This window comes from Rhea americana, unplaced genomic scaffold (genome assembly GCF_003343005.1).
Source record: "Rhea americana isolate MKP2758 unplaced genomic scaffold, rheAme1 scaffold_44, whole genome shotgun sequence".
NCBI lineage: Eukaryota > Metazoa > Chordata > Aves > Rheiformes > Rheidae > Rhea > Rhea americana.
In genome coordinates, this window is record NW_028186579.1 from 881,877 (window position 1) to 907,078 (window position 25,202).

Sequence of the window (25,202 nt, forward strand, 5' to 3'; positions counted from 1 at the left end):
TTCTGTTTCAAAATAGCTAGATTTCAGCTTGGCTGCTGCTGGTGACTTCTGTTACACTAAAGTAGACAGGCAGCCTTTTAGTTTGGAAGATCCTATTTCACTAGCAATGCCTAAAACAGTTCTTAGATAGGGACCACCAGTTTCTACTGTCATGTTTAATATTATATAATATTATAATAAATTGTGTATATTTACATTGTTTTTAATAAATGCAGCTTTTATTAAAAAATATTGGAATGTAACTAACTGAACTGACCCCCCCCATCATAATACCATTTGTTTTTTTTTTTAATGGCAGAGCTGGTGCTTACAGAGGCACATCAGATGATCAAAGACATATAACAGATATCTGCATTTTTCAAGTCCAGATTCTGTAGCATTCTGTGGGCTACCCTATGTGTTGAGAGCAAGATGAAACCCAGAAATATATCACTGAGAGCAGGGAAATGCTATGAAGATTTAATAATAACCCCACTAACATTAAATTCTATGAATTTATTTTCTTCAGTTTGTATCTGATAATAGACCTAGGAAGAGTTAGGCTTTTTGGCAAAAGATAAAGGCAGTATGTCTCCTTAACCTTAATTATTGTTCCTTTATATGAATAATATCTAAGCGTTATGAAGTTACTGGCACAGACTAAAAGTTATGGAAAATTCTATCTGAAGTTATAAAAAATAATACGCAGGAAGTTATTAGGTTGAAATAATGGCTTTGCAAGTTTAATTTCTTTTTGGGTCACCCTCCTTTCTAGGTAAAATAAGATGCCTTTCACATTACTGAACCACTGGCTTTTTCTAACATTTTCTACATGCAGCCCAAGAGAGACCATTAAATAATATGGCTTTCTTTCACCCTCTACTTTCTTCCGGAAAAATGTCATCTTCTGTATTCCTTATGCATCAACAGCACATGAATAAGAAGCAGTGAAGGTCTTGCTATCTTCTGAGGAATACATAATTATTTTCTGTGTTCTAAGAACGTTATGCAAAAAGTGGCAAACAATATAAAATTAAATGTGGTAAAAAGAGGTACCCTTTAGGTAGTAAGGATACAATTTGACAAAAGGAMATTAAGATTAAGAATATTCGGTGAAATCAATATTCTAAAGGCTATGCTTTTATGATTCTCTGATAGCTCTTGATAAAAACGTATTTTTCAGTTCTTGCAAACAGTCTCTCCAGAGACATATGTTCCTTTCATCTCAAAAAAATAACCAGAATCACAAACAAATTAACATATGTAAGTAAACGCAACGATTTCTAAATCCTTGAGATTTCAGAAACAAGTGCTTACATAGTATGACTAATACGTAAGCATGCACTGCTGCCCCCTGATGCAAGGAATGGTAAATCTGTTCAAGGGTAGCCAGCCGATGGCATGTTGCCCAATTTCTCTCTTTTATTTGTATATGGCCATAAATATATTTGTTACTGTTTAGACAAAAATAAGATAATGTCTATATCGTGGGTAACTCAATATTTAAATTATTAGTTGAGAGGGGAATGAGGAGAGGGAAGAAGAAAAAAAGCAAAAAGAGAAAGCAACAACTATGCACAAACACTACGAGAAACTTTTGAAAATTGTTAACACGTATAAACTGCTATTTAGAACCCGCTTTTATTGCACGCTTTTGTTGTAAATTACTACCATCTGGCAACGGTAACACTTGTGACCATCTCTGACTAATACTTCAGGCAACGATAGTACAGTTTGCCTTCCCACTCTCCTGTCTGGTTATTCACGTCTTGTGCCTTGTCTAAATTTGTCGGTGTGAGCTGTCTGGAGCAGAGACTTTGCTGGTGTTATTACTTGCTGCTGTAATTTCTAGCGCCCATGTCTCGACGGGCCCGCGGGTGCAGCGGCGGTGCAGCAGGCCTTTAGGAAGAGCTCCTCAGAAGCGAGAACGCCCTCGTCGACACGCGTAAAACCGACTTCCCTGGGGGCTGTTTGGTGGCGGAGGCCGGCTCGATTGGTGGCGTTGCCACTGYGGAGCTCTGCCTTTGTGAGCACAGCTGAAAACCAGCATTTATAGCATTAGTGATTTTTATGCTTTGCGGAATTTCCCCCAAAGCCATAGCTCCAAATTCGTGTAAATTACAGATTATTTTTTTCTTGAATAAAGCTGTTTTTTCACCTTTGTGACTGACAGTCAAGGTGGTCAAAGTGCATTTGAAAACCTTAGGYAAATAAAACGAGCGGTATTTGCCCGTGTGTGCCCCAGGACCGAAGTCCAGGCGTCGCGGGACGACCCCCRAGCCCGCTGCCGCCGGGTGAGCTGTGGGGCCCGCGGGGCTCCTGCGGCCCGGCCCGGGGCCTAGGCCGGGAGACCCAGGCCGCCCTTGGGGAGCTGCTCTGAGTTACAAGGGAGACGACAAGGGAGCGGGTGAAGGAGGCCGGGCAAGGGCGAGGCGGCGCCCCGCGCCCGGCCTGCCCCGGGCGGCGAGGGCGGCCCGGGCCCGCCGCCGTCTCCTAGGAGACGGGGAGGCGGCGTGCGCGCGCCGCGGGAAGACTACAGCTCCCAGAGTGCTCCGGGCGCCGCGGGCGGTGACGCGCCGGCGCGGGGCGGGGCGGAAGTGAGCTCCGCTCGCAGGGCCGCCGGCCGGGCCCGGTTCCGGGTGTCCCTTCCGCGGCGGCGGTGGCGGCGAGGACGGCGGCGGGGGAGGGGGCGTTGAGGCGGCGAGAAGATGGCGGCGGAGCTGGAGGCGGAGCTGCAGGCCATTGACAAGAGCCTGCTGGAGTGCTCCGCCGAGGAGATCGCCGTGGTGAGGCGCCGTCGCGCCCCGCTGCCGGGCCGCGGGGCCGGAGCGCGCTGGGCGCCTGGCGGCGGGGGGAGGGCGGGTGCGAGGCCGGTGGTAACGGCGAGGGGGGCGGAGGGGGCAGGCGAGGCCGCGGCGGCGCCGGCCGCGCCTCCCCTGTTGTCCTCGCAGACGCGCTCGGCCCGTGCGGCCGCAGTGCCCGGGGCATCGCCCGGGCTCCGGGGGGGCCGGGGCCGAGGCCTGAGTCGCTTCCCAGCCTGCGCTCGCTTCCCGGCCGCCTCCGAGCGGCTCGCAAGTAGTGTGCGCCTGACTGGCCTCGCATCTCGTTAGCGGCGAGCGTGTCTTGGAGAGAGAAGAGCCTCCCTGTTCCGTAGCCTGCTGATTTAGGTGGAAGTCTCGTCCCCTATATGTTTTGCAAATCAAGGTTTTATTGCAGGATTTCTCTCTCTCTCCTTTTTTATTTTGTTTTTGTTTTTTTTTCCCTCTTCTGCAGTATATAAGATGCAGTTTGGGTGAAAGCTTGTCCTGGTTAAGTTGGGACTATTCGGATGGGGAGTTTGTAGAGTAAATAACTAGTAAAATCAGAGTAATACTTGAAATCACCTACTTGCTTATATAGACTTTCCCAGTGTTTATAAAGAGTAGCAAGAAGGTCAAGGAAGGGGAGTTTTAAGGGTCAAGTTTTCAGGGAACCATTTTATTTTTGCTTATGAGGTAGGTGCCTGTTCTTACAGGCATCTTGTTCATTTGAGGAACTGTGTGTGTGTATATATATATATATATATATATATATATATATATATTTCTGAACATACTTGGATGCTTTGTGTGCATATCTGTAGGATAAGACATTAAAGAGCTTTTTTGTATATCTTAATGAAATTTACATTTTTTTTCCTAAAAGAAAGTAAAAGACAATATTATAATTCAGGTTATCCTCAGATTACAATGGTATATCTACAGTGCAGATAAAGGTATGTTTAGGTAGGCAAATGTGCATAGTTAGCTATATCCTAGCAAGTTTAGTTCAGTGTTGGTAGCAGTGTAGGCTCATCAAACCCAGAAATTCCATTAAACACTTCATGAAATAGCCCTGACTGAGCCCCAGTTACCTTTTCCCTGGCACACCTGAGTGTGTAACAGTTGCTTCTTTCTCTGGGTCACAGTGTAGATAAACCCTAGGTAAAGGTGCACCAAACTGTTCACATCTAAGAATCTGCCATAGGTACAAGCTCTTCTTTAAACTTTGTTCTTTTTCATTTTTTCCACCATAATCACCAGCATAAGCTACAATTCAGAGATCAGTTAGTTTCAGGTCCACAGTGTGCTAGCAGTTAAATGTGGCACGCCCTGAATGTATAAGTAAACAACATAGTTGGTCTTCAGCACTGTTTTTTCTCCGTCCTTTGCCAATGGTGTTATTTTGCTGATAGCACAATACTAACAAAATAAATATCAATCCAAAGCAATAGTTACAGTACTTTACGTTTCAGTTTCTTATTGCAGTAACTTAACTACAAACCTTGAAAGAACACGATCAAAAGTACTGTCCTCTGTAACAGAGTATAATCCTAACATTGCAGATACTAATTTRTATAGCTAACCAAGCCATAAATACAAAAGCTCTGCCTTTAACTCTGGAATAGTAGATTGTTTCATGACTTTTTAAAATTATTCATATTTTTTAGCTATTTTGTCTCTTAATTAGATGTGATTAAATAGAAAGTCTGATGGACACTTAGGTGTTTACTTCCRTAAATGTTATTTGAACATTTTGTTTTTTTAATTTTTAGGGGGGAGGGGCACTTAAAAGTTACTTGCAGGAGAGTAAGTTGAGGGGAGAAAATGAAGAGGGATATGTTTTGCTTTTTGTTAAAGACTCTCATGGGAGAATAGAACATTAACTTTTCTTATATATGAGTTCAAGATAGAAGATAGGTATTTTATATTTAGACAAGTTGTCAGTTAATGTTTGTCTAAGTCAAAGAATAAATTACAACATTTTGTGTGTGGTTTGGTTTTTCTTTTTTTTCTTTTTTCTTCCTTTTTTTATGAGATTCAGTGCCCCCCCAGGTATCAATCCTCTAGCAAGTTAGCATAGCATATATATGTGTGTGCATATATATACACACACACACACACACACACACATATATATGTGTATATATATATATATATGTGTGTGTGTGTTGGTTTTTTTTTTTTTTACAGTTTTAAATACTCTCCGAGAGGCATCAAGAAGGCATCTGTTTCCTTGCCCTAGTAGTCCATATTTCTTTCCTTCTGATATTCCTTTAGCTAGGATGTGGTGTTCAGAACTGTATGCGCAGGTGCATGTATAGAACTGAATTTACAAAGAGGTTTAGGTGTGATGACACACTCAGTGTTGCCACACCTAACTTTGAGGCAAGTACTCCCAGAATTTTTGGGAAGGGAAGGCTGTTTACCTGAGGAACAAGAATTTTTTCTGTCTAGGTATTTGTCTGAGCTTGTAGTGTAACTAATACGCACTGCATCTTTTCTAGGATAGAAATTACTAATCTACTACATATTTAAAAGATTGAAATTAAAGGCATTTCCCTAAGAAAAAATACAAACATTGTAACTTATACATTCTCTAGAAAATCATCTAAAAATGACTTCACTGAAGAGAGATGATGGAAGAAACTAAGTTGACTGTAATTAGGTCAGTTCCTCATGCAGTAGTAGATCTTCAGCACAAATGAGAAGATGAAAAGATTCATGAGCTAGGAAAAAAGATGTAAATTCTTAGCAATGAAAACTTTCATTTTTTCATTTTTTGGGAGTGTTTTAATCCTGATGGTCATAGGGAGATTAACTGTAAACTTCTGGATTGTTAGATAGGGTCTTTTATGGCAAGCCTTTTCCGTGGGTTTATTTGGAAAAAATCCCAGTTTTGTAGCCATCAAAGCTAGATCAATTCAAAAATGTTTAGTAGATTGATTATGATTTTAAGCCAAATTTAGGGAAAGAGAAGTGAGGAAAGCATTTTATTCCACTGTCCAAGAGCTATATTGACAAGTAAGCCTTTTTTTGTATGAAATTCTGTGGTAGGGAAAACAGTCTAGTAGATGAAAATACTGAAAATATATTTTATTTTCAAAACCCTTAAATGGTGCAAATGCTGTGCTGACTCTGTACCTGTGTCCTAAGGTCTTGAGGATAACAATATCCTCTCAAATAAAAGTTCTTTAAAGAGCAAGTCCTAAATCATTCAGAGTAAATCAAGCTGTAACATTTGATTACCAAAACCATTTATTGTGATATAACTAATTCTTCCTTTTCATGTACAGTTTTAGCTTGATGTTTTAATTCTTTACCTGAAGTTGCCAGAGATCTTGTCATATCTATAGTTAGAAATGACATGCTAAGGCTGTTTATGTAACATAATTTAATCACTGCATATTAGCAGTATGTGTTTGTTCCCATATATTTATTATAAAAACCCAGTAGCCTTAAATTACAACTTAGATCTTTATAGAAGTYGTATTTCACAAGGCTGAAATAAATGTTAGGCTGGGGATTATTTTTTTTACTGTGTGCATATATATATGCATATATATACAGAGGAAAAAAGTTCTGAGTTTCTCAGTGGCTTATAGCAGATATATAGTTTGGCTTTTAAAAACTTGCTGTCAGCACAAATTCTTTTTAAATTGACTAATTTGTAGATCTAATATCATATTTAAAATAGTAATTCAGATAAATTAAGTTATTATTTTTGAGGTAGGAGAAACAACCCCCCCAACTTTCTTATCTAAATTTGTTGAGATTAAAGGAGAGATGGACTGTCACCTAATGTTGTGTTTGCCAGTCTCTCTTTACCGCCTGTCTTTTCCTGTCCCTTGCCAACTCCAGGCTTCTGTTTCCTGTCTGTGACCCTAGTTGGCAGCATCAGTCTGCAATCCAGATAAATAAAACAGTCTAGTTTTGGCCTCACTTTACAAGTCCCTGCTAATGTTGGAGCATTTTACTGGTAGTGCATTCTAGAGGAATTTTTTGAGAATTTGATCTCTTAATCTTGTGTTCTTGAGAGTTTTCTGTGTGTCAGAAGGATAAAATATGCAAACTGGGACACAGATGATTCCTAATGTCTATCTTACATAATTTTCTAGATTTAACATTTGCAGAACAAACTATGGCTTTCTGGTTTTGCAGTGTCATTTTAGATTGTAAGTAAGAAATAAAGAATATTTATTGATAGGTAGAATTATGAGTGCTGTTTTTATTATTGAATAAATTGTTTATTCTTTTGTTTTAACTTAAAAGAAATGGCTGCAAACGAATGACCTGCCGAAAGAAGTATACAAGCATCTGGCATATTATGTACCGAAAATTTACTGCAGGGGTCCTAACCCCGCCCCGCAAAGAGAAGACATGCTGGCACAACATATTTTGCTGGGACCAATGGAATGGTATCTTTGTGGTGAAGATCCTGCGTTTGGTTTTCCAAAGCTTGAGCAAGCAAACAAACCTTCCCATCTCTGTGGCCGTGTTTTTAAAGTGGGAGAACCTACGTATTCTTGCAGGTAGACCTAGCGTTTCTAATTAATGAAGCAGCAAAACAAGTTCAGATGAAAATACACTGTCCTAAAAAAAAAAAAAGTTAATAGCACAAATGTATTTTTATAGTAACCATGCAATGTTCCATGAGGGCTGGGATTGTGGGAAAATTAACACGCTACAGATTTGTAAATGGGAAGGTACTAGTTGGTGTAATGTAGAGTGTTTTCTGTACAAAAGAAATGCAAGATGAAGAAAGTAGCTGGATGAATTGCCAATGTAATTTAAGGATGTTAATCAGAAATAACTGGGCAGGTGCATGTGCATATAAATTTGGGTGTTTAATATTGGCTGTTAGTGTTGATCCTGTGTTTTAGATCTCTTTTCATGACCTGTTAAACTAATATACTAGATTCTCAAACAGACATACCAGCGTCTTATTCCTTCCCTGCCTCTCTCTCTTTCTAATTCTCCTTAAAAATACTATTTTACTCAAAAGCCTACATAGTTTGAAGAGCACAAAAAGTTACTAACCAATTGCAAGTATTTTAAAAATCTTATCTTTAGCCAGTATATTGCTAATGTACAGTAATCCTTTTATTCTTTCTTTCATGAGCCTTCTATAGTTTGTTAAACTTAGTTTGTGCCCTCTTAGCACAGACTTTTTTGTTTTGTGTGTCTTTTGTCACCCTTGGACTCCTGAACACTAGCAATAATAATAATTTTACTTCTGATATTCAGCATTTTTTGTTGTTTTATTTTTGTCTTTCCTTTTGTCCTTTTTTGGGAGGCTGTAAGACCTGRATGTGGGTGGGATCTCTGTCATGTTTGGAGGGTTTATTTTCCTGCTTTTGCTGGATTTCCACGCCCCTTGTTTAGAAGGAGGGAATACTTGTAGAAGAATTTTGCTCCAGTGCCCTCCTTTTCTAGAAACATGATACCTGACCTTACTGGCTGAGGCTCTGGGTGAGAATTGATTTGAGATACTTGCTCAGCAAGTTGTCTTTTACATTTCCATTTCAACAGTCAGTTAGAAGTAGCAGTATTGGAATTTTTTGAAATCTCTCATTCTGAGGCAGATGAGCTTGAGCTGGAGAAATGCTGTAGATCCCTTCACTTTTTTTTTTTTTTTTTTTTTAAAAAAAACTCCTTCTCTTTTCCCTGATACTTGTTCTTAGGTGCTTCCTTCACAATGTGAAGAAGACCAGAGAGATCTAGATACCATTAGCTACAGATTTTCCTTTCTTCTGAGGGTTGAAGGCTGGAAGCTATCAGAGGCTATGAAAAGAATTTCTGCAGTTTCTTTTTCTGGACCGAGAGAACTGAAAAACAAACCTTGGAACTAGGATTTTAATTCAAGTCAAATTGCATTGCAGCCTAGAAGTAATGATGTGTTAAATATTAAATGCTCTTCATCTGAACTGATGAAATTTGGGAGTTCTGTTAATTCCTTCTAAACATTTGCTTTTTTAAGACTAGCAGTTCAGTATGTGAAGTATATTCTCAAGTATGATGAAAACAAAGAAGAATGGAATCTATTTGTGTAGAATTTGGAGGATCAGTAAATGTACTGTTCATGTTCTGGGTCTGTATTTCAGTAGGAAAAAAAAATAAATACAACAATATAATCACAATCTCATTCAGGTTGGAAAGGATCCTTGGGAGGATGTATTTTCCGATCTCCTGCTCAAATTGGGAACAGCAGTGAATGCAAAGTATTTTTACTCTTTCTGGAGTATCCAGTTCTTTATTAATGTGCATATATGTAAAATGATTAATATTTCCTCTCATGTTTTAATAATTCTTTGGTTTATAACCGATAATGAATAAGAATGAGAGTTTAAATTGAACTTTTCCAGGATGCAAAATACTTGTTTTTTGATCTCATGAAATATGGTAAAGGCAGTGGCTTTTTTTTTTTTTTTTTACCCCCTCAGTTGTGAAACTTGCAGAACTCTCTCTGCTGGGGGTAAGCCTCCTAATTAGAGAAATAACTCTGCAAAAGGTACTGAGTTCTCAGGTGTATAGTTGAGTGTGTTAGGGTTATGATAACTTAGTACCCAATATTGCARTATAGCTGAAATAAATGTTTTTATTGTTTTTTGAAAAATATGAGGTTACACAAACAAATTATTTTAGAATGAAAGAGCTTCTTATAATTTTGGTTTGGATTTTCTCACTTTTATTAACTCATGTGGAGGAAAAAAACATGAAAATGACTTGACACTTCAGGAATATTAAACCATGGTTGCCTGATATACTTTCAATGATTAAGCRGTCTGATTTATTTGGTGAAATGGAATTAGGAGAATTCTTGATAATAACATAGATTCCGTGGTGTTTTCCTTTGAACGAAGTAAGTTGTTGATGTTAATTCTTGCTTTAATAACAGCCGTTGTTAGACATTCATTGTCTTCATAGTTACATTTACATAGTGAAACCTGTCTCCCTTAATCTTGAGGTGCCTTGGAGTCAGTTGCCTTACAGAAGTTTGTTTTTCCAGTGTTTTTCGTGGAGGCAACTAAATGTAACGCATAATTCTCATTCATTCTTTCAGCCCTTTTTGCTACTTCTGTGTAGTATGGCAGTACTTCTAAACGTGAGCTTCTTAAAGTCTCTGGTCTTCTCGTTGAGGAACTCTTGTTCTCTCTTCAGAGAACTTGTAGGACTAAACTTAGAAGCAGAGGGTTGATGTAATCTCTTCCATGCAATCTTTCCAATGTTCAGTGAAAATAAGTGTTCTGATGAGTTAAGATTTGGCAATGTTTGTACTCTGTACTTAAAAGAACTTGCTTGAATTTATGCTGTTAATTTGTCTATACTGTGTTCTGTCATTCAGCTATTTCTTTGCTTATAAACTATCTCAATATATATTACCCAAGCAATTTTTTTAGAGCCTTTCCTGTACTGAGAACAGAATTTTCTTTCCTTCATATCAGGGCTCCCTTCTCCCTGGAAACTCTCCCTTTAATCTTTAAGAATAATATATAGATGAGTCAGAAAGTTCATATTGGGCTTTGAAATTGGACTTGAATGGACTTGAAAATTACCTGCTGAAAAATATGTAATTAAAGGTGAAAGTACTTGTTTTAATATTTTTTTCCCTGCTGTTTTCAGAGACTGTGCGGTTGACCCAACTTGTGTGTTGTGCATGGAGTGCTTTCTTGGAAGTATTCATAGAGAACATCGATACAGGGTTAGTAATATGATCGGAACCTACTACATGTAGTCAAAGTAGTTTTATATGTATATAAAATTCCTTGTTTATAACTCAAGATTGTAAACATAATTTCAACTATTTCACTATTTTTAAAATGTATAGAATAACCTTTAAGAAACTACTTATATTTAAAACTTATTTCCTTTAAACATCTGCATTGTTGTTAACTTCTGTACAATAATGGTAATTTTCTTGTAAACATGAGAAAGAAGTTAAAATAGTAAACAACTTCAGATGTATTTTAATTCTGTAGTGCTAACAGCAGTATAGATTATTAATAGCATAGACAAAAATGAGAGGACCTAGGTGTGTTTATAAGGTAAGAAAATAAATAGAAATAACCAGTACAGACTTTCCGTAGATCTGTTTTTGACAATACTTTATTGTACTGCTTTTAATATAAATAAAATCACTGCAGAAGTTTCGCTAGATATTAGGATTAAAAAAAAGTCCCCCTCAAGAAACCCAGTACAACTTCCCATCCATCCTCTCTGAATTCTCTGCCATAATTTACTGATACCAGCATACTATTTGGAGATTTTTAGTTTGCAAGCTTAGGTGACATTCAAAAATATGAGGAAATGTTCTCTCAAATGCCCATCTAATTTTGTTGATACAGTAGGATGGTATGTACCTGTTTGCCAAAACCGGTGAAAAAACAGCGCTTCTGTGAATCAGTTAATAGTTGTGGTTCAAATAAAATATTACATTTATTGTTTTCAGGTACTTTAAGATCAAACTTTATTTAAACAGCATAAATATATTGTTGCAGTATGCAGATACTTTTTTCTGTGCTTACCAAATCTGATAATGTGAGAAACTTGTAAGTTTTGTCTGTAAACTCCTGTTCTTATAAACAACACATCTTTTCCTCACTACAGAGTGCTGTTCTATGAAATGATTTATCTTTGCTCTAGTTTAAAATATGAGAATCTGATACAAGAAAGATAGCATAAAAACTGTAAATTCAGAAAATGTTACTACATATAAATATTACACATACATGTTACTACTGTCTTGTAGTGTTGCATACTATACTATATTAATTCTACGTAGCCTTGGGATGAGGTAGAATGGGGATGTTTTAAGCTTTTCTTTTTTTCTTTTTTTGCATTGGCAGATTGAAGTAGGTAAACCTTCAGCTATCATAGACGTGATTTTACTGTGTGTATTTGTTTTTTAACAGGATAGATGGAAAAAGGTATCAGGTGTTAAACTTGTGACTGTGCTTTTTTAGTTTAACTGTAGTTACTCGTAAGTTAACATATATTTTTAGGCAACTTCACATAAACTGTTTTGTTTTTAAATAACTGTAGATGACGACATCAGGTGGAGGAGGGTTCTGTGACTGTGGTGATACGGAAGCTTGGAAAGAAGGTCCTTACTGTAAAAAGCACGAAATCAACACTTCAGAGACTGCAGAAGAAGAGGTAATAACAATTGAGATACCATGTCTCAAAATCTTTTTTTTTAAAAAAAAGTGTGTGTGTGGGGAGGAGGGGGGTAAATGAGGTGTTTTTTAGTGATAACTCTGCATACCTGAAATAAGTTTTAAATAAAGCAAAAAAGGAGACATTATGCTCCAACAGGGAGAGAAGGATGATTTCTTTAGTGGCTGCTGTAGGTACCAAACAGAGAGCATCCAGGAACGTGCAAAATAAGCATAAGGGATGCAAAAGGGAAACAGTTGTCTGTGAACAAGATTGAGATATGGGCAGATCATTATGAAATACTTGCCTGCATTTAATGATTTATGTATCACAGCACCTGAGCACTTCCATCATAAATCATTATCTCAGTGAGGTGGGTGTTCTACAAGGTCAGATAGATAGGACAGCGTAATAATATTGCTAAGTGGAATAAAAGATATGCAGTGATTTCAAATTATGCTTTTGAAGACATGGAAAAAGCAGGTTTTAATACAAATGAGTTTTGAAAGCAAAATCTCTTGGTATGCGAAAGTGGGAACTATGAAAGTGAAAACATGAAGGTGTTTGAAAATTTGAGTGATCAGAGGGAAGTTAATGTTTGGGTATTGAATGCTAGATTTTATCCTTGATGTCTGTCAGTGAAGAACTGGAAAAAGAAAACAAGCTGATTGTTGATCCTATTCTGTCCTATCAAATATAAAGTTATTTAAAGAAAGATTTCATCGAAGATGATATAAGCATCTGTGACGAAAGGAGGCATAGATTTGACAAAATATCTATTCTGAGTGCCATTTAATTTCTCAATTGCTAAATATTTTTCAGGATCCCCTTGTGCACTTATCAGAAGATATGGTAGCAAGAGCTTATAATATTTTTGCGATTGCATTTAAATATGCAGTAGATATACTAACATGGGAAAAAGAGAATGAATTGCCTGGTCTAGAAATGATGTAAGTATAACTTTTTTATTCTGCATTTTAAAGGCTTGTAGGTTTTTACGATAGGAAGTGTAAATTCTCATTTAATCATATTTTCTGTCTTTCCTAAAATTCTACTGGGAGTATGTTGTAGACAAGTCTAAAGTCATTTTTAATGTATTTGTTTTTCCTATATCTTGTGGGGTTTTTTTTACAGCCCATTTCTCTTTGTAGTGGTGAAACTCCCTGTGATACTTTCATTTTCTTAATATTATTAATAATCAATATTCTTAATATTGACATRTTAATAAAATGCAATAACCTGAAACAGGTGGAAGGTCAATTTTCTTACAACCAATAAAAAATATTGAAATTATGATGGTTAAAATATCTTACACTACTTTGTGATCCATTTATTAGAAATTCTGAAACAGAAGATTGAAGTTCATTGTAGCAGCATAGTTAATATAGGTGCATTTGTGATGCGTTGCTAGTAACTCTGTTATGTGAGGAAGAATACTGTGTAATTAAACAATGGGAGTCAAGATTGCATTGAAAATTGCATTGGAATCTGTTCAAATTTAAAACTGGTTTTGAGGCTCATGATGGCTGGGTTGTGGGTTTGTTGGTTGAGTGTGGGKTTTTTTTTCATTGTTTAATAGAGACCTTTATGTAGGATTGGGGAAACAAATGTAGCAAAATAATTCCAGAACAGTAGAATATCTCAGAGGTTATGGGAAACGTTGACTAAGACTATGCTGGAGTAAATCTGTTTTCCTTAGTAAGAGATTACCAATTCAGGATTGACAAATGTTCATGAATAATACTGAGACTAAACTATTAGACTATTGCCATAAGATTTTGCTCATTTTGGATTTAATTTTGCAAGGAAGATGCTGCATATTCCTATAGAAATTGGGGGTGGGGGTACAGTAAGTCCTTTTCAAATAAAATTTGTGAGATACTGTTTCAGTACAGTAAAGATAACGTTTCAGTACAGTAAGGGAAGCCTAGACTTGAGTGCTCTGCTTGTTGGAAAACTTTGTTACACTGGCAGTATCCTTTCATTAATACTACTTTGAATTATATAAATTCAATGCTTGCTTTGAAGTGAGAAGAGTGACACTTACTACTGCATGCTTTTTAATGATGAAGTCCATACCTATGAACAAGTTATATATACTCTTCAGAAAGCTGTCAACTGCACACAGAAAGAAGCTATTGGCTTTGCAACAACAGTAGATAGAGATGTAAGTAAATTCCTTGATAGAACTTTTAATTAAACTTCCCTTAATGTTTATTTTATGACTATAGTTACTTTAGTCTGGTTTCCCAAAGAGTGTGGTTAATGTGATTAGGTCCTGTGTGTCAGGCCACCCTAAACTATCTTGACTCATTGGCCCATTCAGACTAGAGTTAATCTTGAATGTATATTTCAATGCAGTTTCAATCCAGTGAGTGTAGATGATAGTGTCTCTCCTGCCTCCTTCTTTTAGTCAAGGACAGATAACAGCTTTAGCTCATCCCTTACTATATGCCCAAGAGTTTATGTGGGAGGAGCCCTTGTATGTGCTCCAAGCATGGGAAGAGCTTCTCAGACAGTGATACCAGACAACGGTGAGGGGCAAAATCCATAATCAGCTGCTKTCATTCCAGTGCTCGTGGAACTTCCTGTTTCTAATTATTTTTTTTCCTGGTAATTGTTAAAAGATGACTGGAAGAGATGAAGCATTTCTTATAATATTTAGAAAGAACATTGAGTGCAAAACCACTACACACTCAATATAGTTTTAACTAGTATGTTGGTATCAAAAGAACTCTGCCAGCTCTGTTTGTCTTCTGGCTTGTGTGTATTTTTAAGAGGCTTCTGTTCTTCTGGGCAACTTTCAAGGCACAGCTACATTTTGTTATTTGTGCGTGAGCCTGTAAGCAGCTGCTCTGAAACTGAATGTTCTTTAGTGTCTTCTTTGCTTGTGGTTCCTTGTTTTGAGGAGATTTTCCAAAATGGAATGAGACCACCATTTTAGAATGTTAAAGCAGTTAAACTTGAAGAAAGTAAGTGGAAAAGGAAATAAGAATACTTTATATTACTTAGCAGTACATTACATTTTTTGTATAATCACTAGTTTATTTCTGTGATACCAGTAAATATTTTAAAATTTTCCTTCTGTTCCCTGGTTATGTGCTGGCTTGATCACATGACCTACATAGGTTGCACTTGGGAGATTTGGCAATACTTCTTCAGAAGTAAGAGAGGGATCAACTAGAAGTTTATTTATTCAGTTATTGAAAAGAAATGAGATGATGATGCCTGAAATTATGTTTTGGCATCAGATTAGGCCTAAGATTTGAGTAAGCTATTCTGTCTATAGTACAGCCTAAATTAAATAACTGTCTGTACTTCAGTGTGTGTATTGATAGTATATAAAGACCCACAAAATGTGAAAACCTTCAAATTTTGAGAGAAACTATGTGCTTATTTATGTTAGTTAAGAGGGCCAGTTAGTTTTAATGTCTACTTTTAAAAAGGTATTGTCATATGTGAAATATTTATAATACTGAAAACTTATTGCTGTAATAATGTGTTGATCATTAGTTTCAGTAAAATTAAAAAAGATAGTTGCATCTCATTTAAAAAAAATACATAAAAAGTTTAGTATAACAGGTAAATGGATATTTAACATAATTTTCTTTTGAAATGTAGAGATTACTTTTTGGAAAGCCAGGTATATAGCTATATACAGTATTTATAAAAATGAAAATGACTTAAAAACAAGGTTAGCTTGCATCTGAAACTTTTGCCTTATCTTTTGTGGCAATGTGAAACGTAGTATTTGAACTGCTTGTTTTGAAATTGGTGGTAATATTACTTTACAAATTTAAAAGGGACGTAGATCTGTTCGATATGGAGACTTCCAGTACTGTGATCAAGCAAAATCTGTAATAGTGGTAAGTAATACTTTTTACTTATTTGTCTCATCTTAAAGGTGTTACAACATGTTTTTTTTGATTTTGTTAGTCTTGACTYTTTATATTATAATAATAAAAAATGTTGGAGATTAATATTACTAACAACAGACACGGGATAACTGATAAAATACTGATATATACTCTGTTTTTTGTGTTTTTTCTTTTTTTAAACACCTATGATCTAATTTGCCCCCCAAATATTTTTCTAAGGCAAAAAGATTCCTAGGCATTTTTTTTCTGTCTTCAGAGTTTGTCAGTTTGATTAAAAAAAAAATCTTATAAAAATGATAACATTATATATCTACAAATTGTAATGCAGGATTGCAGATATCTTTCTTTCTCAGTTTTTTTTTGAGAATGGTTGTGTGAAACCAAACATTTCTTTGTAACTTCATGTGTTTTTAATAGTTTCTTCTAATGCTCTGTAGTGATGTGATAATGTAATTGTCCTTTGCCGTATTTTTTGTTAACAAATAATAACAGATAATTACAGATCAAAATCAAAATTGCATGATTTGCCTCCATTCTTAGAAGTTAATGTCTCACTTGAGCATTTAGGATTTTTTTAAAAAAACAATTTTATACAAAATTACAATTCAAAAGGATGTTAAAATTTTCATGKTTTTTTTTGTTTTTGACAGAGAGCAATGGTTTCTGGATTTCTGATGTGTTAAAAGAATATTTTTGTAATTAATCCGAAGAAATAATTGTAAATTAGGGTTCAGATTATAACATTGCTTCTAAACCTTTTCCACTGAAATCCTGATGAACTCTTTTTAAAATACATAGCTTGCCATGTCTCATTAATTTAGAAGTCTCAGACTTTGATCAGGAGCTTCAAATGTGAGCTTCTACAATTGCATGTCAGTTCAGATTAATGAAATTAAACTATTTTGTTTCTTTTTCCCTGTAACATAAAATTGTTTGCCTTTTGACAGCCTCAAGCATTGAAATAGGGACTGATAGAATACAAATGTGAAACTAAATATTTTTTGATTTATTATGACTATTCATAATGCTTATCTATTACAGAATTCTTCTATTTCAACTTTCTTTCATCTTCACTTTTCTTTCTTGTTTTAATACTGTGTTTATTTTTTTAATTGTTTTTGGAAATACCCCATGGATGACTAGTTTTTCCTTGGTTGCTGGCTGTCACTTACGTATCATGCTGTGAGGAGCTAATATGCATGGTTGTCCTGGGCTGTGTATGAGGCTGCTTGTTAGTAACACGTAGCAGATCTATGTGTACGTTTATAAGAGGATGAGGGTGTGAAATGGATTTGCATAAATATGCTGATATTGACTCATAATGTCCTTCAAAACATTGATAGTGTAAACAAAATTAAAACTTCTTTGTTTTCCCATCAGTGATGATGCTTGTAATTAGAATGAGTATGTATTAATATTATAAATTATTTAGATTAATCACAGGAATGAAAAACTAACATTAACACCTTTTTCCTTTTCTTTTTAAGAGAAATACCAGTCGTCAGACAAAGCCACTGAAGGTTCAGGTTATGCATTCGTCTATTGTTGCCCACCAGAGCTTTGGTCTGAAGCTTCTGACTTGGCTTGGCAGTATTATTGGATATTCAGGTAGACAAACTTGAACTTTTTCAAGATAAGCTAGAGGRCAACTGTGAGGCAAGCTTATTTCTTAAAGCAGTATGGTCTATTTATTTTGGATACATAATATGCATAAAGCTAATCTATTAATACCTTGTCAAACTTCATTCTTTTTTCTTGTTACGGAGTGCTGCTCTGAGGTCTAAGTTCCTCAGAGAACTGGAAGTCCTACTGGTCTTGTTTTCTGTGTTCAGGTACTGCTTTACCTGATGTTGAACAGAATCTGTCTAAGAATTGTTGTCAAATACTGTACACCAACAAGATAGGTTCTCAATCCTTAGTCCTTCTTAAAGAATGCAGTAAGCTAAAAATAACTGGTGTCCTTAGATAAAACAATTTTTCAGAAGTTAGTTGAAGAATGATTTTGAAAGTGATTACTTCAGATTTGCTGCAGTGTAAGTGAAACAACAGAGAAAACACAAGGAGATTAGCACTAATGAGGTGCTAATTGATATTTAGAGAGACTTTTTGAAAGGAATCAAAATATGCAGAATCATTTTTATGAAAAGGCTGCATGTTAGTTTTGATTTGATTCCTTCTTTGTCCTTAAGAGTCATAAAGTTGTAAAGAGGTGGAGCATGAGGGGAAATAAAAGGAAAATGAGTCRAACTCTTGCCACTATGTAGAAGTGTAGATACAGTCCCCAACACACCTAATGCATACTATGTGTCTGTAAATGTTACCAAGAATTATTAGTCTACCAGTCTCACCTGTAACATTGTATATAAATTCTTCTGTGAAGGTACAACATTTGTTCAGAGATTTTATTTTTTATTAGACTGATAGTTGACAAACTAGCCAGTGTGTCGGGCACAGGTTCTCTATATGAGATTGTTTTTGAAAGATAAGTAGTTTATATTTGTGTAAATTTAAAAACTAACTTTTCAAAAAGTTATGGTAACAATTTGTTCAAGTATTTGCCAGTGTTGCTATATATTAATTTCCTATATATGAGCATAAAGGAGAGGCGTGAGGATATTTAGTTTTTCAGGTAAGTTTTCCTTTTGATGTGACTTGTCTTATTTTCTTTGAGCACAGTTTTGTGCCATGTTGTTTGTGCCTGGTACTTAAGTCACTGATTTTCAGCACCCAATTACAACTGCCAAAAAGCGATTCGAATATGCTAATTAAAGCACTGAATTCATAGTTTGATTGATGTACGTGTGTGATATTTCCAAAATTCTGTAGAGTTCACTTCACTAAATTCAGTTTCCTTTGTGATTGAGAGGGGCAAAAAATAGCGTTTGACGGTAAGCAGTATGCTTATGTCTGTGACCTACCTGCACAACTGCTTTAATTGTCCTGTGTACCTTGGGATGCAGTTTTGCAATATACTTTGAAGTCTGGCTTTGTGAAATGTACTTTTGGAAAAAATTGATTTCTTTTAGCTTTTTAACAAATGGTAATAAATATCCAGGCTGATTTTAAGCAGCCTGTTATCCATTCTTCTGCAAGATGAGGTAAAGCAAATGTGCTGCCTAAATCTCCTGGCTGGAGGGATATTCATGTTTGAAGGGGTCTTTTGTTTTGATATGCAAGTAGGCTGCGAAATGAGTGTCAAACTCTTGACAGTGACTACAGRGAAAACCTTACTATAGCATTTTTGTCACAAGCTTGACTATGACATCCTTGCTGGCAAATACCAGTTCTTTGTGAAAGGGGTCTGATCACCAATTGTTGAATAATGTTGAGTTTTATGGGAATAATGGGCTTCTATTAATAACAGTAAAAGAGTTGGAACTGAACTCTGAAAGGCAAAAGAATTGCTTTAGAATTTCACAGAATATRTAACACTGCACCATGCAGTGTAGAACTGTCTAAGCTACAGCCAYGTCGATTTCTTAGGTACAGTTGGCAAAGTGGCGCGCAGAGATGATGGTTAATGCTTGTAAGCAGTGTACTTATGTTAGTGAATATATATATATATTCACAACAGGTCCAAGGCTAGGTTGGACATATTGTTAATATAAGCCTGTATGTTGTGCTCTGTTGAAGAGGTAGGTTTGTCCACAATGTGCAAATAATAAATTTTACTATTTCTTTCATTTAGGAAAAATATGTAGAGATGTTTTAAAAATAATAGCAGTTAAGTGCAAACTAAGAGTTGTCATGTGATAAATTATACACTTTGCTTTTGATAGGACTCTAAACAGGAGAAATGTAACTTTTTTAAAGTGAACATGGTGTATAATTATTTCTTGTATTAGTAAACTGATAGCACTTTTAAGAAAGCACAACATCATTTTCATTTGCTATCTCTGAGCAAAAAATGTTGTTTGGTATTTTTCATAAAAGCCTTTGTTCCATAAGCTTAATACGAGACTTCTATGAGGTATAAAATACTTGTGATTCAGCAGTAGTCAAGGAAAAGATGGCCCTATAGATTCTACTTTTTAGGCTTTTAAACTTTTTTTTTTTGGGGGGGAGGGGAGTCTATCACTGTGATTTATAGTGTCAACTCAGTTTATAATTGCTTTTCTCTTTTGGTCTCTTGGATATCATTAAGAGCTGCTAAATAGCAATTATCCCTTGGTGTGTTTAGATAGTTGTAGCTTGTAAAGTCAACTTCAGCATTATTTCTTCAGGTAGTTTGAGATCAGTGTTTTTTATACTGGCTTCTCAAATGCAAGAAATCTTTGAAATGAAATGTCAGAGCAGAAAGACTTATTTCAAAGATGTATCCCTTTGAAAATAATGTCGTTTATTGTATGTACCAAGTTTATTCTTATCAGCAGACTAGACCTTTAAAAGTTGTGAACTTAAACAGTAGCCTGTGAGGAAGACTACTTCTTTTATAAGACTGGAACATTATTTTTTTRGTTGGAAATGTCATTAGGCTGGTGCATGTTGAAAGGGTTGTGAGCTGCATTGTATGGTCTCCTCCCCCCCACCCTTTTCTACTAAAACGAATAGTAGAAGAGGAAAATCAGAACCYAATCTTTACGTAAGTAAAATCGTATGAGTTAAGAGAATCATGAGTCTCATATTGGTAAATATTCTTTCTATTTGTGTCCCATTAAAGATTATTGCATTTTCAGACTTTAATCTTGAACAGTTTTTTCTGTTGGTGGTTTAAAGGGGAAAAAATGTGTTTCTAACTAGTAAAATGCTTAGTGTATTGATATTTTCAAATACATTTAACAAAAGCTTGTTAAATGCTAAATATGTTTTACTAGCGAGTCAGTTATAGGAAAGGGGTTTATAGATTTCTTTGAAACAGGCATGAAAAAGAGCATTTGTATTCTACATCCATTCAGTTGTTTCTTATGATGTTCAGGATTTTGTACTCAAATAGAGGAAGGCGTTATGCATAAAATGATTGCATTAAGAGGTGTCCTGATACTCATCAAATGTTCTGTTAAGCCAAGGAATGCTTTCTTCTGCGTAAGTGGAAGATGTTTATATACCTATGTGACAATTAGGCAACAGAGCTCTCCCATTTAAAGCTTTTGAAACTTYTCAAACTTGCTACTGGTTGACCTTTGCAGATTACTTTCACTTCTTTGCAATAACTTCTCATGACAAAGTGTACCGTGTAACAATTCGCAAATCTGAAATGTTTGCAAAAAGRCCCTGTCCAGCCTTTGTGTAGTATATTAAACTGACTAATTTTTTTTAATGTGAACCATACATGCACTGTAAAATTGGCTGTCTTCAAAATATCTGAAAAGTATTGTGAACCTATGTAATATTCCACAATTTTTGTGAGACTTGTGAGTATGTAGGCTTCCTGGAAAAACAGCTRTTTTGTTGCCAGAATATGGGTTAAGGAGCCAGTGCTGAACGTGAGAAATTTTCGTTTTTTGTATATGTCTTTCAATTACAGTAAAGTTATTCATAAGAAACTGATTATACTCATGAGATTCCAGATAGCAGGTATCTACAGATTAGCAATCTCCTGATTTAAAACAAACAAAAAAACCCCTCGTATCTAATAAGGAAAGTCCTCTGTCTCTACCTTGTATGCATTTTTTGATGCTTTCCCCTCCCTGAGCTAGTTTATTATTAGTGTGGTACTTCTGTTCTTTTTATATGAGATGATTCAAAAATTAAAAATTGTTTTTTAGTTGGTGAACTAAAATAAATTTAATAGTTGTGCTTGTAGTATGCTATGAAAACTTGCAGTATGTCAAAATAATRTACTAATTTTGTGTTCAAGGTAAAATTAACTTTAAATTTGTTCAATTATTTCTTTTTGTTAAGATGGCCTTCGTCGAATATTGTGTCAGGTTGGTTTACAGGAAGGACCAGATGGTGAAAATTCTTCTCTTGTGGATAAGCTGATGCTGTGTGATTCTAAACTGTGGAAAGGTAAGTTTTCTCAAACTTCAGGAAAATGCTAAAGGATATTATGTATGATAGTTTTCATTTACTGTAGCTGTTAATGTTTGATCATRTCTGCTGTGGTACATTGCGGATGCAATTGCCTGTTTTATTATAATTTATCCTGTCACTATGCATTTCCAAATATATTGARGACAAAAACATAAGGGCATCGTTTGGAGCTTTTTTAGATTCAATACTTCCAAGTAGCCTGAGATTCAGATCTAATTTGATATGCTGATGAAAGTGCCAGTTTAAGGAAAACTGGGTGAACAGTAGAGTGAATTTGCTTTACAAGATCTCAGGATGCAGATCACATCTACTAAAATGCTTGCTCTCGCGCGCGCTGTYGCACGCTCTCTCTCTTTTGTTTGTGTGTGTGTTCATGAGGAGTTCCTGCTGATCTGAGAACATGCGCACTCTGTTATTTTAGAGTTCCTGAAGTCTTTAAAGACCCATTGATGTAATAAGATTGGCCAAAAAGTTGTAACTTTTGAGGAAGCAGAAGCAACTCATTTCTGTGCTTTTGTGGAGTCTGTTGTATAGACAAAGCAAAGACAGAGAATGGTACAGCATAACTGATCTATCCKTACTGAAACGGGAGTGCAGGATTTAGAAGAGTGTGTGTATGTGTTTTTTTTCCAGTATCTTTTGTTCTTCAGCTCTGAGGTAGAGATATCCAAGAGAATAGTAATACCTCATCATGGTCAATCAAAAGAATGATTTCTCTAGGTTTTGTTTTTCTAAGCCCTTTTATGTGAATATGTTCTTGGCTCTCAACTTTTTCTTTTGTTTACAAATTTGGTGATCTAAAAGGAACTACTTTTATGGACAACTACTACCTTTTTAGTAAAGGTTTTGTTAGTGTAATATCTTAAATGTAAAAAAGGAGTAACTTTAAACTTTTGCATTTCATTTTAACATTTTTCTACCTTTTCTGTATTCCATAGTTATTCTACATTAAACAATTAGTGTAATGACTTCTGACTTTCAAGTGACYAATAGAAAAAAAAATGATACAAACATGTATGCATTTTCAAGCTATAAACAGTCAATTCTCATTTACATTGATATTATTTTCTGGATGCAGAAAATCTGTAGCCAGGCTACAAATTCAGTAGCTAAAATTAAATTTGGTAGTGTAGCTAAATTGTTAATTATCAACAATATTGTCAAAATAATCAATTTATTGCAGTTTCCAGGAGCTACTCTGTAATAGCTCCTTTTTTTTTTCTGGACTGTCCCAGTCCTGTACCAGACTTACCTTGTATTGGGAGGTTTTCAACAGCTGAGTATTAACTGATACAGGCATAATAAATAAAGCCACTTAGAGAATTCTCTTTGTTTTAGGTATACTTCTTCATCCTTACTACTGACTACTAGAAATCAAAGCAGTTTTCTGCTCTGAAATGCATCTACTTCATTCATGCTATAAGATTTGCATTTATAGGTGTTTCCATGATGCTTTTGACAAGGTAGTCATTCGTAATATTTCTTCTTTATTGATAGGTGCTAGAAATGTTTATCATCAGTTATTTATGAGCAGCCTGCTTATGGATTTGAAATACAAGAAACTTTTTGCCATTCGCTTTGCAAGAGTAAGTATTTTTCTTAAAGAGACATTAAATGCTTAGACAGTCTAGCCAGGAGTTTAGCTAGCATACAGAACTTCAAGGGAGCTGTTATCCAGAATATCCCTAGGATGTGATAGGGTGTGTGAGAAGTTGAAAAGAAATGCTGACTGTTTTATTTCTRTCTTCAGAACCTTAGTTATCGTGGCCTCTCACCTTTTAGGAAGAAAATGAGCTTTACAAGTTCCCCAGGATTAAGGCAATTCAGATGTTCTTGTCTTTACAGTTAATAATGTAGGCTATCACTTGGGAGCTAATCATTCCACATTGTTGAGATGTAAGCTGTTACCACACTGCTCAGAAATAGTATTTGAAATGCAGTTATGCAGATTAATATTTCTGCAGTAATTGGTCCTTGAAATGCTTTAAATTAGAGCTGTGAAACAGTACTCACTACTGAAGACAAAATTTTCTTACCTAGCAAGTAAGATACTATYGTGTGAAAATCAGAGTGAGTAGATCTCATGCTTGAGCTGAAAAGTTGTCATGTTCTTTGTATAAATTATTAGTTATTTGTCCCTTTATCATAACATTAGTTTCCCAGAGCACACATTTAAATAAAAAAATCAGGTCAGTGTGGATTAGAGGTGAATTTCCCCTTGTTGTTTAGAATTACCGGCAGTTGCAGAGAGATTATATGGAGGATGATCACGAACGGGCAGTATCGGTGGCTGCTCTGTCTGTCCAACTCTTCACTGTACCTACTCTGGTGAGTAGTACCTGTCTTTTAAAAACTGATAGTTGGCACTCCTTGCCTTTTTTTGCCTCCTTCTTAATAGAACTATGAGCGATTGCAGAGTGATTTTATGAAAGATGACCACGACAGAGAGTTCTCAATTGCTGACCTCTCGATACAGATATTCACAGTGCCTTCTCTTGTAAGTACTAAAAGACCAAAAAAAAAAAGAAAAAAGGAAGTCTTTATTTGTTAAAAGCCATGTGAGGCTGTTGAACCCAGACAGCGTATTTCTCTAACATTATTACAATGAAAATGCAGGACACTGCTGCTGCAAGGTAGTTGAACTGTTCGTAGGTATTGCTCTAGGTTTACAAGGTTAAGTATATGAGCATTGCAAAGCTTTGAGTCTGACTTCCTAGAGCAGTTTGAGTATTCTTGGGTTTCTTTTTACATTTTTGCTTATTTTTAAAAAAGACTTCAAATGTTTATGTATGTAGACACGCACATAATGCTTTAATTTCTGATGATACTGGGTTGTAGTTACTGTTTGTAGAAATTTACGTTATGATTTACATACTGCAGTTTCAGGGCATACCATTCTGGTGCAGTTCTATTGTGTTTATCTTGGTTTTCTAACGAATCCAAGTGCAGGCAAAAGTTGTTTCATGATATTACTTGCTTCCTGTGGTTCTTCTAGACTCAGAACAGCCTCTTTTCATGCTTCCACTTTAGTTTTTGTTTCAGGGCTTCAGGCCATATTCCCAATCCACTAACTCTGGTCTTTTACCAGCTTATGCTTGCTTGGGAAGTCTTCTTGATTGTTCTGGTCTCCAAATAAGTACTTCTTACCTTGTAAAACTACACAAATTAATTTTTGGAGCTGTACTGGAAATGGAAATCTCATTTTTGTAGTCAGAATCGTTTCTAAAAATGAGTGCTTGTAATTGCATGGCAGTTACAGTGCTGAGCAAAGTGGGTTTTTTCTAGATGTACTGTTTTTTTTTAGATTTGCATTATTACACATCTGCTAGACAGGTATGTAATAATACAGATAACGGGCATTTTTCAGGACTTTCAGAATGATTGTAATATTTATATAGCAGCATRTTGTTTGTTCCCT

At 35.8% G+C, this 25,202-nt stretch overlaps 1 protein-coding gene across 2 annotated transcripts in view; it reads left to right on the plus strand.

Moving 5' to 3' along the window:
• The first annotated feature begins 2,598 nt into the window (after positions 1 to 2,598).
• Positions 2,599 to 25,202, plus strand: part of UBR2 (ubiquitin protein ligase E3 component n-recognin 2) — a 57,020-nt gene continuing 34,416 nt past the window's right edge. The window contains exons 1-11 of one of the 2 annotated variants that reach the window (XM_085315817.1): positions 2,599 to 2,765; positions 7,050 to 7,309; positions 10,401 to 10,479; positions 11,820 to 11,933; positions 12,756 to 12,883; positions 13,962 to 14,100; positions 15,737 to 15,799; positions 17,299 to 17,419; positions 21,653 to 21,760; positions 23,282 to 23,370; positions 24,014 to 24,112. In XM_085315817.1, the coding sequence (XP_085171943.1) occupies positions 2,688 to 2,765; positions 7,050 to 7,309; positions 10,401 to 10,479; positions 11,820 to 11,933; positions 12,756 to 12,883; positions 13,962 to 14,100; positions 15,737 to 15,799; positions 17,299 to 17,419; positions 21,653 to 21,760; positions 23,282 to 23,370; positions 24,014 to 24,112 (1,278 nt within the window). In that variant the 5' untranslated portion in view covers positions 2,599 to 2,687. Of the gene's footprint in view, positions 2,766 to 7,049; positions 7,310 to 10,400; positions 10,480 to 11,819; positions 11,934 to 12,755; positions 12,884 to 13,961; positions 14,101 to 15,736; positions 15,800 to 17,298; positions 17,420 to 21,652; positions 21,761 to 23,281; positions 23,371 to 24,013; positions 24,113 to 24,182; positions 24,282 to 25,202 lie in introns of both variants that reach the window. The other variant, XM_085315818.1, reaches the window with a different exon arrangement.